The following is a 14,174-nucleotide window of genomic DNA, read 5'->3' as shown; positions in this document are numbered from 1 at the left end:
AGCAACAACTCCCATTTCCTGGAATTGGGCCTGCTGACTGCAAGGACTAAGGAACCACAAAGCTGCTACAACCAGGTGTGTAGACTCACACTGACTACAACCAGCATCTCTATCAGATGGGCACAGGCTGGCCCAGAAAAAGTCATGGACTGCAGCTGCCCTCTGCTCCAGACACCCCAGGAGGAACATGCACTTCCCAGCTGGGAGCGTACATGGACATTATGTACAACTGGCAGTAGTGACTGTTCCCACCAGCCAATGGGTCAGACCTCAGGACTGGCCAAGACCCATATTCGTTACCCGTTAGGAATTTTGGGAAGAACTACACATCGCTGAGCCCTTTACTTCTTAGTGAGGCTCTTAGGGGAGCCTCCACAGGGATCCCTCCAAGGCAAAGTGCACTTGGCTCTGAGAACAAATCACACTTGTCACCAAGGTAACCCACCCATGGCCACAGCTTCTCCAGAGCCATCTCCTTCCTCAGATTTATCCTCTCTGTCCCACAGCCCACGCTCCACACTCACCTCCAGTGCACACATCCCAAAGGAGTAGATGTCCACAGCAGTGGTGACGTTGGCAACTTCTGTAACACAGAAACAGCGCTGTTATCACTCAGCCCTGCACTCAGCAGCATTGCTCTGGGCAGGGCTGGGACAGTCCTGCAGCTTCTCCCTGCTCTGCTACCAAAGGACAGAGAAGCTGAAGCACTTCAGCAGGCAAATGGCCCAGAACTGTTAATGTGACATCTGACAGGAGCCTGGAGCTGAGAACAAGGCGCAGAACAGCTTGGAAGCATCAGTAAAGCCAACACACCCAGGCTGGTGGCCACAGCCGTGCCATACCTCCGTATTCCGGGGCAAAGAAGTGCAGGTTCTTCTGCTCCTCACGACAGGTCTTCACGTGGTTGTTAATCGTGTCCGGTGCCACTAGAAGAAAGTCAGGAATGCTTAGGATACAGGAAACCATAGCCCATCCCTGATGAGATCCCAGGGAACACCTGCAACTCCAGGGATGTTGGTGCCCAAAGGGGCAGGATGGTGGAGTTAAGGTGGCTCCTCACAGCCCTCCTCTCCAGTCACCTGCCCCAATACAGTCCTGCACTGTTTCCTTGGCAGCTTAGCATCACCCTCCAAGGGCAAACCTGGAGACCACAGCTGCTGCCTCCTGAGAAGACAAGCTGGGAATGACTCTCAGTTGAAGTGCCAAACTTCAATCAGATCTATAACATTTGTCATGAGCAACTCATCCAGAACAGTAGCCCAAGGAACATCCAGAGATGCCAAAGTCACTGTTATCAGTCACCACCTCAGGGTTTTGGGAGGGTGGATATACCAGGCAACTCTTACACTTATCAGAAAGACATTGGTGCCAGAGTGCCTTCAGACAAGAGCTAAGCCAAGCTGCTGAAGAGGAGGGAGGTGACCATCAGAGGCCTCCCTGCAGCCAGCACCTCCCCACAGAGCTGTGGGGAGGGAATAACTTGCAGCCACAAGAATAGTGAGCAGAGCACAAGTATGGACCCCCATGAAAGATAAGCCTTTGTGACAGCAACCTCTGCAGAGATTGCAAGCAACCCTCTAAAACTAAGCAGCTGTCTCTGCCAGGGAGAAACATTGAGGTGGGCAGGGAGCACAGAGCCATCACCCATTGTACCCATGTACACATGAAGCTCTACTGTCACACTGGAATGTGCCCAGTCCCACAGTTTCAGGCCCATCTCCCACCTGGTCACCCTCTTGGGCAATCACAATCGGTCCTGGTCTGTACTGGTACAATGTGGGCTCACCCAGGACATGCCAAACTGCTTGTATTTTTCCACACCAAAGAGGATTCCCATCTGAATGAGACCAGACTAGTTTCCAGTCTCAGAGGAAAGATGTTCTTTGGGCTGTAGTCAGACAAGAAGGACCACCCTCAGTAATTCAGCTCTGCCTTGCTGCATGGCTCATACAAATCATTGTATCTGATTTGAGCTGGAAGCAGAGCTTGCTCCAGTAGCCAGCTGCTTCTTTCCCAACCAACCATTCACAAGTAGCTTCCTGCTTTTTGTTCTTGTGCTAGCTCCGATTCTGGGAGCCCAGCACGATGACTTAATTCCTAGTGCTCACCTGTTCCCAGACACCACCAGGTCCTCTCACCTTCACATCCCCAGGCAGCGTAAGCTGTCTTTCTCCTAAGACCTGATCTGTTTTCCCAGTGACACTGACTGCTTTAGACAAGCTCTGGCCAGGGTCGTGCACAACTACACCAGTTCTCTCTACTGGGGACTCTGTCCCAATGGGTCTCAACACCCCCCACGTGGCAAGTAGCTCAAAACCCTCCCTCGAGTGGCCAGCAAACACCTGATCCTCCTCAGTTCCCAAATGATGAGCTCTGGACTTCTGTGTAGCTTTGTATTTCACACTCCTAAGTTACAAGTGGAGTTTGTCCAGTCCTCTAACGTGCTCCTGTGCTGCTGGAGCCAACCCCTCCATGGGGCAGCCCCTACCCCATCACAACGCATCCGTTCAGCACCACCTTTAGTTCATGGAGCAAAGTGCCCACAGCTTGTCCAGCACACTGAGTTCTCATACCAGGCCTTTTAAAGAGAGTATCTAAGGCTTCAGAAACCGTCTGTTCTAACATCAGATTTATATTGTTGTTTATGGGAATCCCTGATGTCTGTCAAGGATGCAGTGTACAGGAACTATCATACAGGTGTTTGTGATTCCTGCAGGCATGGCAGAGGAACTCATGGGGGTGAAACACAATCTGGGGAGAGGAAACAACCTATTTTCTGAATCTTCTATTTGTTCTGCCTTTCTTATCTGTACAATGGATTGTAAGAGGAAACACAAACCCAAAACTTGAGAACCCTCTCCTGCCAAACGTGGAGCAGAAGCAGCCAAGGATAAAGTCCCTTCATGCGATGTTGGGATCAGTTTCATTTTTCAGTGGGTCTTTAAATCCTGTTACAAACGTGTTGGATGGCAAGGGCCAGTCCCCTATCCAGCCACTCTGTTCTTGGCTCCTGAGCCCATTTAAGGAGAGGGATGAGGCAGTAATCAGTCACAGACCAGATTATCAACAGAAACCTCAGAGTGACGGTGTGGTAACCGAGACACTCCCATACCGGACAGGCAGGTAGAGTGGAAGCCCAGCAGCCTCCATCTATAATGGCTGCCTGGGCCTCATTAAGGACTTGATAACAAGCTCCTCTGCATCCAGGTCCTATAGACCTTCTGCAGTGGCATCAGCATTTCTGGAAGGAGCCAGGCTCACACTGTCTGTAGGAATCTCCAACTTGGACACACGGACAGGTAGCTCTGAATTTGCTGCTGTGGGTCAGCCAGGGACCTGTCACCTCTGGTAGTCTGGCCCTTGTGCCAGACTTGCTGATTCCCACTGGAGTGTTTCTCCATCACCCTTGCCGAGATTGGCTCTGCAGCTGGGTTTGATCGACCACCCTTGGCAAGGAATCTGCCTGTTCCAGACGTTTATATCCCAGCTCACGTGCAGCTTGACCGAAGGGACAGGCATCACCTTGCTCTGTTATTGCAGAGCTGAGGCAGGGCAGGAGCAGAGGAATGGCATGAGACCCCCAGAATCTCCTGTGTGCCTCCGAGCTGAGCACGGACAGCCCTGCTCTGTGTCACTGACAGCACAACCTGCTTGAGGTCAGCTCTGAAAAGCTCCCTGCAGGCGTGTTCAACGTGGCAGGCACAAGTGTTGCTTAACCTGTGACAGGATTTTAGATGCTGGGACAAGAAACTTTGGGTCTGGTCACTGTGCTATTGCAGGTCCATCACCTTGGTGCACAGGTCACTTAGCAGTGACAGGGCTTTAGAGCTTCACCTAAGCCTACATTTTAAACCAAGCTCCTGACTGTAGAAGGTAAGAACACACACCTGAAGGGACCTTTGACACAAGCTCTCCTGCCCGACTCACACACGACTGCTGGTCCACACTGAGAGATCAAATGGACCAAGGCTGAGGTTGGTTATATTAAGCAAGACAAACAATGAAGGTCACAAAGGAAAGCCATATCACCAACATTAACAACAAACATGTCTTTCTCAGCCACAAGAAGGTGACAACAAGAGGCAGACTGCAAGACACACCCCCTTGGGACTGACCAGCCTGGTGGGGAATCAGCAAAGATGAATTTTAGAGAAAGGTTCAGCCAAATACAGTGTCTGTGCAGAGCAGGTGATAGGAAGAGCACAGCAGAAGGTAGGACAAGCAACCTGTATTTGGTAAGCTGAACTCAATCTGACAACAAAAGCATAAAGAGAGATAATCAGCATTCCTACAGGAACATGGGGAGCTGGTTATACTTCTAAAACCCTCAAGGACATGCAGAACTGGCCAGAGTAAGTGGATGGCTCGTCAGAGCACCCACCAGTTGTCAGCAGTGCCAGCCAAGGATGCAGTAGTGGCATTCCTTCCCAGCTGTCCCCAGGGCAGGTTTAGCAGAGTGCCTGGGGATCACAGCCCCCAGAACACTCCACGCTGCAGAGGACACTTCCCTCTTGTGTGGTGTCCAACTCACACCCACCTTTGTTCTGCATTCAGCACTTCCTCCTTGAAGGCAGGAAAGACAGCCTGTGCCTCAGTTCTCCCCACAGGCCTCCCCACGGCTCTGCCTCTCCTCCTGCAGCAACCAGAGAGCTGCTCAGGCTCCTGCAAGTGTGTGAGCAAGCTCCAAAGCACAACATGACTCCCCTCCTCAGCAAAGGGCTCAGTGCCCAATCCAACAGATCTCAGCAGGCTCAGAAAGCACAGGGAAACCAGGTAACAGCAAGAAGGATCAACAAGTGACCTCTAAGATTGTCCCAGGCTTGCTGTGCAATCCAGCACTGATATGATTAACCACTGTACTAGCACCACAGGCACCCCAAAATTATCAAGTGAACCCAAGACCATCTCTTTGCTGCTATAAAGGGGTGGCCACAAGGCCAGGAGAAGTACAAGGCCACATTATTATCCCCTGCACTCATATGCTCAAGACATTTTCACTCCTGCAAAAGGGTACAAGACTGCACAACCCCACGACATTTCACAGCTCACTTCCTCTGCACTCAACAACAACAACAAAAGCTTTTTTATTAGGGAGGGCAAGGCCTAGAAAATAAGGAACTAGGAAGCTATTTCAAATAAAAAGAAGCATACAGTGATCAGACACAGAGTCCAACAGGAAAAGCAGTATCAGATTTAAGCTGATCACAGAACACAAGCACGCTACAACCCTCAGATCTGTATCAGGGATTGCAAAATACTTGCAACACTGAGTCATCAGAAGCAACAGGATTTTATTGTTTTTAACAGTTGAGTATTATGAGCTGAAAGGGCTCATAGGTACAGCACGAGAAAAGCTCACTACACAGTTTCCAGAGCCAGGTGAAGCTGCTTACACACATGTTCACCCCTGCCACATCCACTGACACTGCTTCCCAGCAGGATAACCAACCTCTGCTAAACACTGCCCATCGTTCACTCCAGAGAAAACACTGCTGGAGCAGAACCAGTGGTACTGGCAACAGAAAGCTGATGTCACACAAAAACTAGAGAAGGATAGCTCTCCACAGAAATTAATACAGAACCATAAAACCACGGCATGGCTCATGTGGGAAGGGATCTGTGGAGGGCACCTTGTCCAACCTCCCTGTTCCAGCAGGGACACCCAGAGCTGGTTGCCGAGGACCATGTCTGGATGGCTTTTGGGAAGATCCAAGGATGGAGACTCCATCACTGCCTTGGGCACTGAGGGGGGTGTCCCAGGTCCAGAAGGACCCTCTGGGCTCCAGCCCATGCCGTGGCCTCTGGTCCTGTCCCTGGGCACCCCTGGGAGCGCCTGGCTCACCTCCAGGCACCTCCCTGCAGGTGCCACAGCCGCGGCTCCCCCGAGCCCGCTCTGCTCCCGGCTGAGCAGCCCCGGCCCCGCAGCCTTTCCCCAGCACAGGCACTCCCGCCCCGCAGCACCGCGGGGCCTCGCTGGGCTCTCCCAGCCCAGCCTGTCCCTCTGTCCTGGGGAGCCACAGCTGGGCCCCACGCTCCGGGGTGGCCTCACTGGTGCCGAACAGAGGGCCAGGACCATCCCCTCCCTCTTCTGGCAGTGCTTTGCCTAACACAGCCCAGGGCATCATCAGCCACCACTGGGGCCAAGGCACATTCACTCGTGTGACTGTGCCACAAGGGACATGGTCACACTGTGCCATTTCTCGTGAAGCAGTGGGTGGCATTTTTATATTCAAGTAAAAGAGCACTCGGAGTTTTAACCTGACCCGTTTGACCACATCCATTAAATGGAAGCAGAGTGGAACTAGGCAGAGCAGGAAACATAAGAACAGATAAAGAGGAGCTGTAAGATTAGTACCTGTCAATCCTGGCTGCATGCAGGCTCTTAAGCAGGGACTTAGGAGCTTATTGACATTTTATCTGGAAGAGTTCACAATACAAACAACTTCATCCCAAAGTAGATCTGGAGATCTGAAACGTGCACCTGAAACCAAGTTCCATGTTCTAGACCAGAGGAATGAAGGTCCCACTGACCATTCAAACCCTTGCTTGGGCTGCACCATCTGACTGCAATGCAGTATTGATATCAAAAAGATAAAAATCTTCACATCACAGTGCAAGAATTACACATAATCAGAAAAACAAGAACAGACATTCACTGAAATGCTACAGACTGAGCTACTCTGGATTCCTCTACTCCCAGAACACAGATATACACTGTAAAACAAAGTCCTCAGAAACATGACTCTGAAAATGATCTTCTGTTGTGAGCAGCTCTGCTCCCCCAGAAATGGGGACTAAACCAGTATAAATGACATTCCACTAAAATGCTATTAGAGTCCACAAGTTCTAGAATTTCCAGTTCAACTTTCCCAAATTTCAAACTCCACATCTGTGATTACTGTTGTTCCACAACATGCCAAAGGGACCTTGGGAGACTTAACCCACAGCAAAGCTCATCCCTGCACGCAGGAGCCAGAGAGCAAACACTGCTTGGCCTAAATCACAAGGCCTAAATCACAAACCTGTCCTGGCTGGGAGGGACCTCTTGAGAACCCCCTACTCAGGGTCAGCCACCACAGGCCACCTTTGCTCAGTTTGTGTTCAAAGTGATCTTTCCAGAACTGGCACAAAGAAGCCTCCTAAACTGCTGAGGTTCCCAAAGCCTTCAATCCAAGGGCTCCAAAAGGAGCAGACACCTGCAACTGCTGTGCTAATACCAAAGTGGGTGAATGAAGACCTGGATGACTATAATCCATGTCTCCTGACCCGTAGGGAAAGCCACATAAAGGCAGAGAAAAAACAGAGCCCAGCAAAGCTGAGGCAGCAGCGCCTTGAATGCAACATAAAATAACACTGACCTCAGGGATGTTCCATAGCCTGGAGCACTAAACCGACACATTTAAAACTTTTAAAACGTCCTGTTTAACTGAAAATTACAACCAGTCTAGAAGATCATAGTTTCTGGTGTTTTCATGAGTGAGATGACTCACAGCAACACACAGAGGGTACACTGAGCAAAGGAGGTAAGTACACAGAGCAAGAGCCAGCTTTTAAACCTTCTGCAAAATAAAAATGAGTTTATTACCATCACAGCATAGTAGGAGAAACATCTTTGCAGCAAGGCCACCAATTCTTACCACTAAATCTGACTTTAAAACCCCATCACTCCCCCAAACACACACCGAATCAGAGCACACACAGTCATTGCAGCTTCCAACACAAACCAGGGACAGAACCTGCAGGCTGTCACTTACCCACAGCTGCTCCTCCTGCCCTGAGCTCTGTGCTTACACAGAAACCCAGGGCAGGGCTCTGGAACTGTTCCTGCCACTCCAGTAGTCACAGCAGCAGCTACAGCAGGAGATGCCTGTCCATTACAACTGAAATCAACCTCATCCTATTCCACCCAGTTTGTTCAACAGTGTCCCAAGAACAACACAAATGAGAAGCATCTTCACTTGGTGAGAGGCTTTTACACCACTGAGTCTCAAAGACAACACAGACCCACGGCAGACAAAGCCTTTAAGTAAGAGAATGCCCCCCCCCCAAAGTAACCTGGATCCCACCTTGGACTTTCTGAAGCATTCTGGGCAAAAAAGTTCCACTCAAAACTATTTACCTGCCCAGTCTCATTCCCAGCAGCACCTATAGTCACAGACAAATCTTGGGAACTGCCTTAGTTTGACAAGTTTCTAAGGAACTGAAAATATTTGGCTTGGTAGAGACATGCTTGACTCACACAGAAAACTGTGCAGCAAGAAGCTAAACTACATCAATTCATGTTAAATCTTACTAGATCAATGCCATCATGAGTGAAAGAATTTTCCATTTTTATGACAGATTTTTCTATGTCTGGTGGTTCCAATTATCCATTATTTTTTCTCTAAACCACACTTCCCATAGTTGAAAAAATAAAAAAGCCAGATCCGAGCTATCCTAGTAACCTCTCATTTCTACATTACCTAAGTGCCTCGGGTGTCTGTTAAGGATGTGGAAATCAGCATGACAAGTCTTTAAACATCAGCCAAGTGATGACTGAAATAAGCTTAGTTGTGAAAGCATGTCACTCACAGTCTCATTAGCTCAATGCTCAAGTGAAATAGGAGCCTTATACACTATATTTAGTGTTTTCAAACCTAAATCACTGTTCAATGTCTAAGGTTTAAACAATTCCCAGCTCTCATATCAACAATACTTTGTTGTACAACAGTTAGAACAAGTTCACAAGGAACCAGCCAGGAAAGGTCAGTATTCCAAGGCCATCTGATGCTCAGTGTTCCAAGGCCAGCTCAGGGGAGGTACCACAGCATCTCCCTGCACCTGAAGAGCGCTGGCTCAGGTTCCTCCTGCTCTGCAAGAACCAGGGCCTTTGGTTCTGCTCTCAGAGGTGGCTTGATTTCGGAGAAATGGCTCCCAGCCTCAAGCCTTGCTGCCCTCAGCATGACTGAACCCAGGCTCAGTCACATTCCCACCCCACGGGTTCGTTCCCAGCTCAGTCTGCCCACTGCCATTCTGCCAGCCTGCCATCCTGCCCAGCCTGCAGCCATGCCCAGGAACACCTGCCCTCCTCAGGACTCAAGCCCTGACTACATGACCATCCCCCTCAGCTACACCAGATCCCAGGTTCAGCTTTCTGGGATCTGCTCTGCTGTGGATGCAGAGTGGCAAGCCACGGCCTCCTGCCAACAGGTGGAAGGCACAGAGCCCATCCGGTCAGGCCCTTCCCTTTCCAATGCTTCCAGCTGATGGGTGGTAGTTCCCAACTCAGTAGAAACAAACTCTAACATTGAGAACAACCCTGATGGCAAAAATAAAGTAATTATTTTACATGTAAACATGGTATTCTATGCAATAAGGGTACAAATTGCAGCACTCAAATCCTTCTCTGGCCCCCACCAGCCCAATTCCCTCCTCATATGCACATATCTTCCCAAAACCAGAGCTTTATCTGGGATAACATCAATAGCCAAGCTTACTTCAAACCAAGGACTCATTTGGGGTGGGAGGGCTCTGGCCATCAGGAGCCAGACACATTCACTGAAACATTCATCTTAAAACCAACACATCTAAGGAGTTCAAACTACAAGCAAGCAGTTGGATAGCCAAGCATACAGCGGGGCTAGTCCAGGGCTGGGGACCAGCCAAGGCCAGCAGAGCAGCAGCAGGGAAGAGCCTAATGGACGTGGGAAGTTCAGCTGGGAATTGCTCAGAACAAGGCATGGCTCGTTGACATGCGGGAGCCGGCATGCACAGGGCCCGTGGACTAGCACACGCTAAGAACATGGAGAGGGAGAGAACTAACCAACCAGGAGACTTCACAAAGGGCAGTGCTCCCTCTCTGTAAGGCTCTGGCCAAGAGCACAGGAACGGTTTGCATCCCAGCACAGAACGTGAGCTCTCCAAGCAGGATGCACCTCAGCCAAACAGTTTTACATACAGCCTTATAGCAAGGGAACACTGTAAATAGATCAGTGTGTATGTTTGTGTGTTACAAATATAGATATACACACACTTATATATATATAAATATATATATACAGATACACACACAGATAAAATCATGTACATGACAAAAGTGGAGTCACATCACAGGAGCGGAGAAGTTTGCTCACCATTAGCAAATATCCTATGAAAGACTGTTGTAACAGAGCAGCCCGTGAGCGGGAAGTAAAACGAGATAAAGTCAATGAGTTGATGAACAGCAAAGCACTTACATCCATAGAGACAGCTGGGTCAGAGTCAGGGCACACAGGGACAGGACTGAGCACTGAGCCCTGCCTCCAGCCACCTCTTCAAAAGAAATTTACCTAAGGAACATCAAGGTTTCTGCCTAAGAACCAGATCGGGCAGGAGAGACAAGGCACCTCTGACCAAGCAGAAGATTATGGCTGACTCTGAGGCCAAGAAGCTGGAAATTCTGCTCTTTCTGTGAGTGTCCCACAGTCCCCTAGCAACCCCCACCCATCTACAACCCAGCAGCTTCTCCTGGTCATGGATCTCGGCAGCAGAACCCACACTTACACACCTGGCCATGTGATGCCACAGCAGAGCTAACACCCAGTAAGAGTCCTCACCCCATGGCCTGGAACTGAGGGCAGACTGAGCAGACACAATGACATACTGACTGAGTCCCAGGTCAGGTGTGGTGCAGACAGGAGACACACACATTACCAGTGCCTGGAGGAGGCACGAGTGGGAAATCTGCACTGCACCCACACAGCTCCCACTGTGCTCCACTGAGGTCTAACTGAGCACACGCTGACACATTGCTGTGTCTGAGACTCTCCAGTTTGAGCCTCCCATCTGCTGGGGCACTCCAAGAGCTGCCAAAAAGGATTTTTAATTCAAACCCATCACTTCTTTCACCTGCGAATGGTTCTTACACTGACAGTGAGAATTCCAGGAACACCTCCCAGCAATGCCAACACACAGGCAGCAGCACTGGGCACCCTGTCTGAACACGGTGTTCTCCTCCCACTCAGAGCACCAGCAGCCTGTCCCAGGAGCACACCTGGCAGCATGTCCCCAGCACAGATACTCACAGAGGTACCATGGTGTTGCATAGGGTTCTGTGGAAGAGTACACAGGACACAACCTGGACCTCTCACAAGGAATGTTTTCATCTGACCACAGCTCCACAAAGCAGCTGGAACATTCCAGTCTCCGGGAACACCAGTGGCAAGTTTAAGAGCCGTAGGTGTCTTTCCTATTCTCATCACAAGTTCTCCAAAGCTCCCCACTCATTTGAAGCTTTCCCTCTTTAAATCTATTAACTCTGCACTTTATGGCACTGGAAAAAAAAGGTTAGTAAATGAATGGATTACGGATGGGTTTTGCATTTAAGCAGTATTCAAAATTCTCCCTCCTTCCCACTCCCTTTTTCTTCCATAGCTGACCCTCAGCACACAGAGATTTACACGCAGAACAGAGAAACAGTGATCAGTCCAGCCAGCACACGTGCTCCTGCAACCCAGGGAGCAGCAAGGAGCAAAGGCCTGCTCCCACACCTGAACAGGTGTCACAGGAACCAGTACCAATCATTTCCGACACAACACTGCTCTCCTGGCACTGCCTTCCCCTCCAAGACAGCAGGATGTCCTGCAGTGCACACCAGCAGCTCCCTTAGCCCAGGTTTGTGCCCTGTATTCAGCAAGTATTCTCTCTTTGCCAAAGCCAAGGGGAGAGCAGCTCTGGGAGCAGTGGCCAGCATGGTGCTGGGGACAGAGCACCAAAGTGCAGATCATAGTGCACTGAATCCTTGTTCCCCATAAATCCATGGGAACTACTGCCCCACTGCTTTTAAGCAAACACAGGGAAGTGCTCAGATCCCAGCCAGCTGTACAGAACAAGGACAGGAAGCAGCAAACATGGGCCAGGCATCAGCAGTGACCCTGGAGTGACTGCGGCTCCAGGGCTCTAACATGAACCCAGCCTGTCTGGCACTGCACAGGCAGCAGTGCTGGAGAGGAAGGCTCAAGCTCCAACACAACCACCATTCCTGGGGACATAGCTTTGCCTTTCCTGGTTGGGTGGGCACTGCAGGAACAGGAATACACCCTGCAACACTGCCAACTCTGATTTCAGCCTCCACTGGAAATACAGCTTTACCATCTGGAGGATTCCTCTTCTGACCACAAGTCCAGTCGCGCTCACTTCCTTTTTTATTTAGAATCTCCCAGATAAATCACTTCACTTCTGAACGTGAGGCAAACCAGGCAGCCCAAAGCTGTGGAACAGAGGGGTTTGCTCAGGAACAGCTGAGCCTGAGCACTGCTGCTGCACAGTCACACTCCAGCACATCCTGCAGTTGTGACCACAGACACTGGCTACTCCTGGCATGAGCCCACTGGGGTGACTGCTGTGTCCTTCCCACCGTGCCTGATAGAACCAAAGCTCTGTGGAACTGCAGGGAGCAAAGGTGTAACTGTGCTGAGGCCACCATTTGTGCCCCACACCCAAAGAGCCATCTTCCTTCTAGGCAGCCTCTGAAGGCACCGCTGGAGCCGCACGCTCTGTGAACGGCTCATCTGACCTGCAGGACCCCCCTCTGGTGAAAGCCGTGGCTCCAACACCAGCTCCAGGGGTTTGGCTTTACACACAGCACCGGCTGCCCCACAGAACAGGGGCACCTGGATGATACTTCTAAACTAAGCTAGAAAAAGAGGACTTCTTGTGTCCTCGAGTCTACAGCAGACTTCCCATCAACGGCCTGAACTGAATGCCAGGAGCCAGCTGTGTTTGCCAGCATACAGGTACCAGATGTACACACTCCTGGAAATCTCTTCTTCCACCTGGACAAAGTCAGGAAAAGACAATAAGGTGAATCCCATGATGCCATCAGCCTGTGCAAAGAGCAAGTCCCCAAGTTTACAGGCAGGTTGGGAGCTGAGTGTGCCTCCTGCCATGACCCTGTTTCCCAGGTACAAGCAAGAATCTGAGGTTCGCTATGGAGAACAGAGACCCCGGTTCTGGAACAAAGGGACAACACAAGAGTTCTTTGATGGGAAGAAAAGTCAGAGACCTGCAGCTGCTGAGAGGCTATTTTTGGATGACAGGTGAAGCAGAGCATCCTTCCCAGTACACTGCCACCTCAAACCAAAACCCATACAGACAAAGGCTCCGAGGAGGCAAAGACCCACTCCTCAGGTCGAGAATACTTGCAGAAGTCAAACAACAGGCAGCAAAGCTGTCCCTTAAAAGGTCACGTCAAGGTGTGACGTAACACATCCTAACTGCAGACAGATTTTTAGAGACATGGGCATAGCCAAGGTGGAAAAACCAGAGCATGCAAGGATGCACTGCACTGCCAGGAACATCACTGCTTATTTATGAAATAAATCATTTCATCACAGTGTGGCTGCCTAAGCAGGGCATGTCTGTGCCAACCAGGCTCAGGGCAGCTCAGCAGCCTGGAGCCAGGCCCAAGGGAGGGAGGATGCTGGGTGAGATGCCCAGACAAGCCACTTGCTGCAGCCAGAGTCTGTCAGCTTGGTTATAAATGTGGGTTGCTACAAGCAGCACTCGTGTGGCCTCGGTGGGCAGAGCTACCCAGACAGCTCCCAGAGCTCCACAGTGCTGGGAAGAGAACTCTGTGTGCATTAACACGAAAGACTGAGGAGCAGATGAACCCATGGATCATGTGCCTACAAAATGTGAAAGTTTCAGCATTATTTCCTGGGTCAGTCCCTTGAGGCAAAAAGTTAAGGAAGGGGCTAAAACGCAAACGGCACCTAACATCAGTCCTTCCTGCACCTGACAGGGGTTCAACCACCAGTGAATTCTACTCCCAGTCTCTGGCATACCTGATGTGGAGGTGTACATGTACACACATGCCTATCATGCCAGGGAACCTGGAAAGGAGCAGCCTTTTCCTGTCTGGGCAGTCTGTCTGATAGGCAGGGGCACCCCAGCAAGCCTTACCTGACCCGATCTTGATCAGTCCGTTGTGCTGGATGAAGATGGTGTCGCAGGTCAGGTTCCCGTGGATGATGGGGGGATCACAGGAGTGGAGGTAGCTGGACATGCAGAACAGAGCACTGGTCAAGGACTGTCAAGGCCTGGAATCCCTCCCTTAACCCCATCCCCACCTCAAGCAATATCAGAAGAGAACAGGAGAGCAAAGAGCACATGCCAGGGACTTACAATAGTGGGGGGTGGTACAATTCAGTGACTGT

General features: G+C 50.5%; 1 protein-coding gene across 2 annotated transcripts in view; it reads right to left on the bottom strand.

Annotated features, from left to right (window-relative positions):
• The window catches only part of NRBP1 (nuclear receptor binding protein 1), a 33,243-nt gene that overhangs the window by 5,584 nt on the left and 13,485 nt on the right, over positions 1 to 14,174 (bottom strand). Inside the window, exons 7-10 of one of the 2 annotated variants that reach the window (XM_064650864.1) lie at positions 13,921 to 14,015; positions 10,113 to 10,136; positions 843 to 926; positions 525 to 583 (exon numbers count right to left, since the gene is read on the bottom strand). In XM_064650864.1, the coding sequence (XP_064506934.1) occupies positions 525 to 583; positions 843 to 926; positions 10,113 to 10,136; positions 13,921 to 14,015 (262 nt within the window). The remainder of the gene's footprint in view (positions 1 to 524; positions 584 to 842; positions 927 to 10,112; positions 10,137 to 13,920; positions 14,016 to 14,174) is intronic. The other variant, XM_064650865.1, reaches the window with a different exon arrangement.

The sequence above is a fragment of the Pseudopipra pipra genome, chromosome 3, assembly GCF_036250125.1.
Source record: "Pseudopipra pipra isolate bDixPip1 chromosome 3, bDixPip1.hap1, whole genome shotgun sequence".
Taxonomy (NCBI): domain Eukaryota; kingdom Metazoa; phylum Chordata; class Aves; order Passeriformes; family Pipridae; genus Pseudopipra; species Pseudopipra pipra.
Note: the sequence above shows the minus strand (reverse complement) of the source record. Positions and strands in the feature narration are given on the sequence as shown.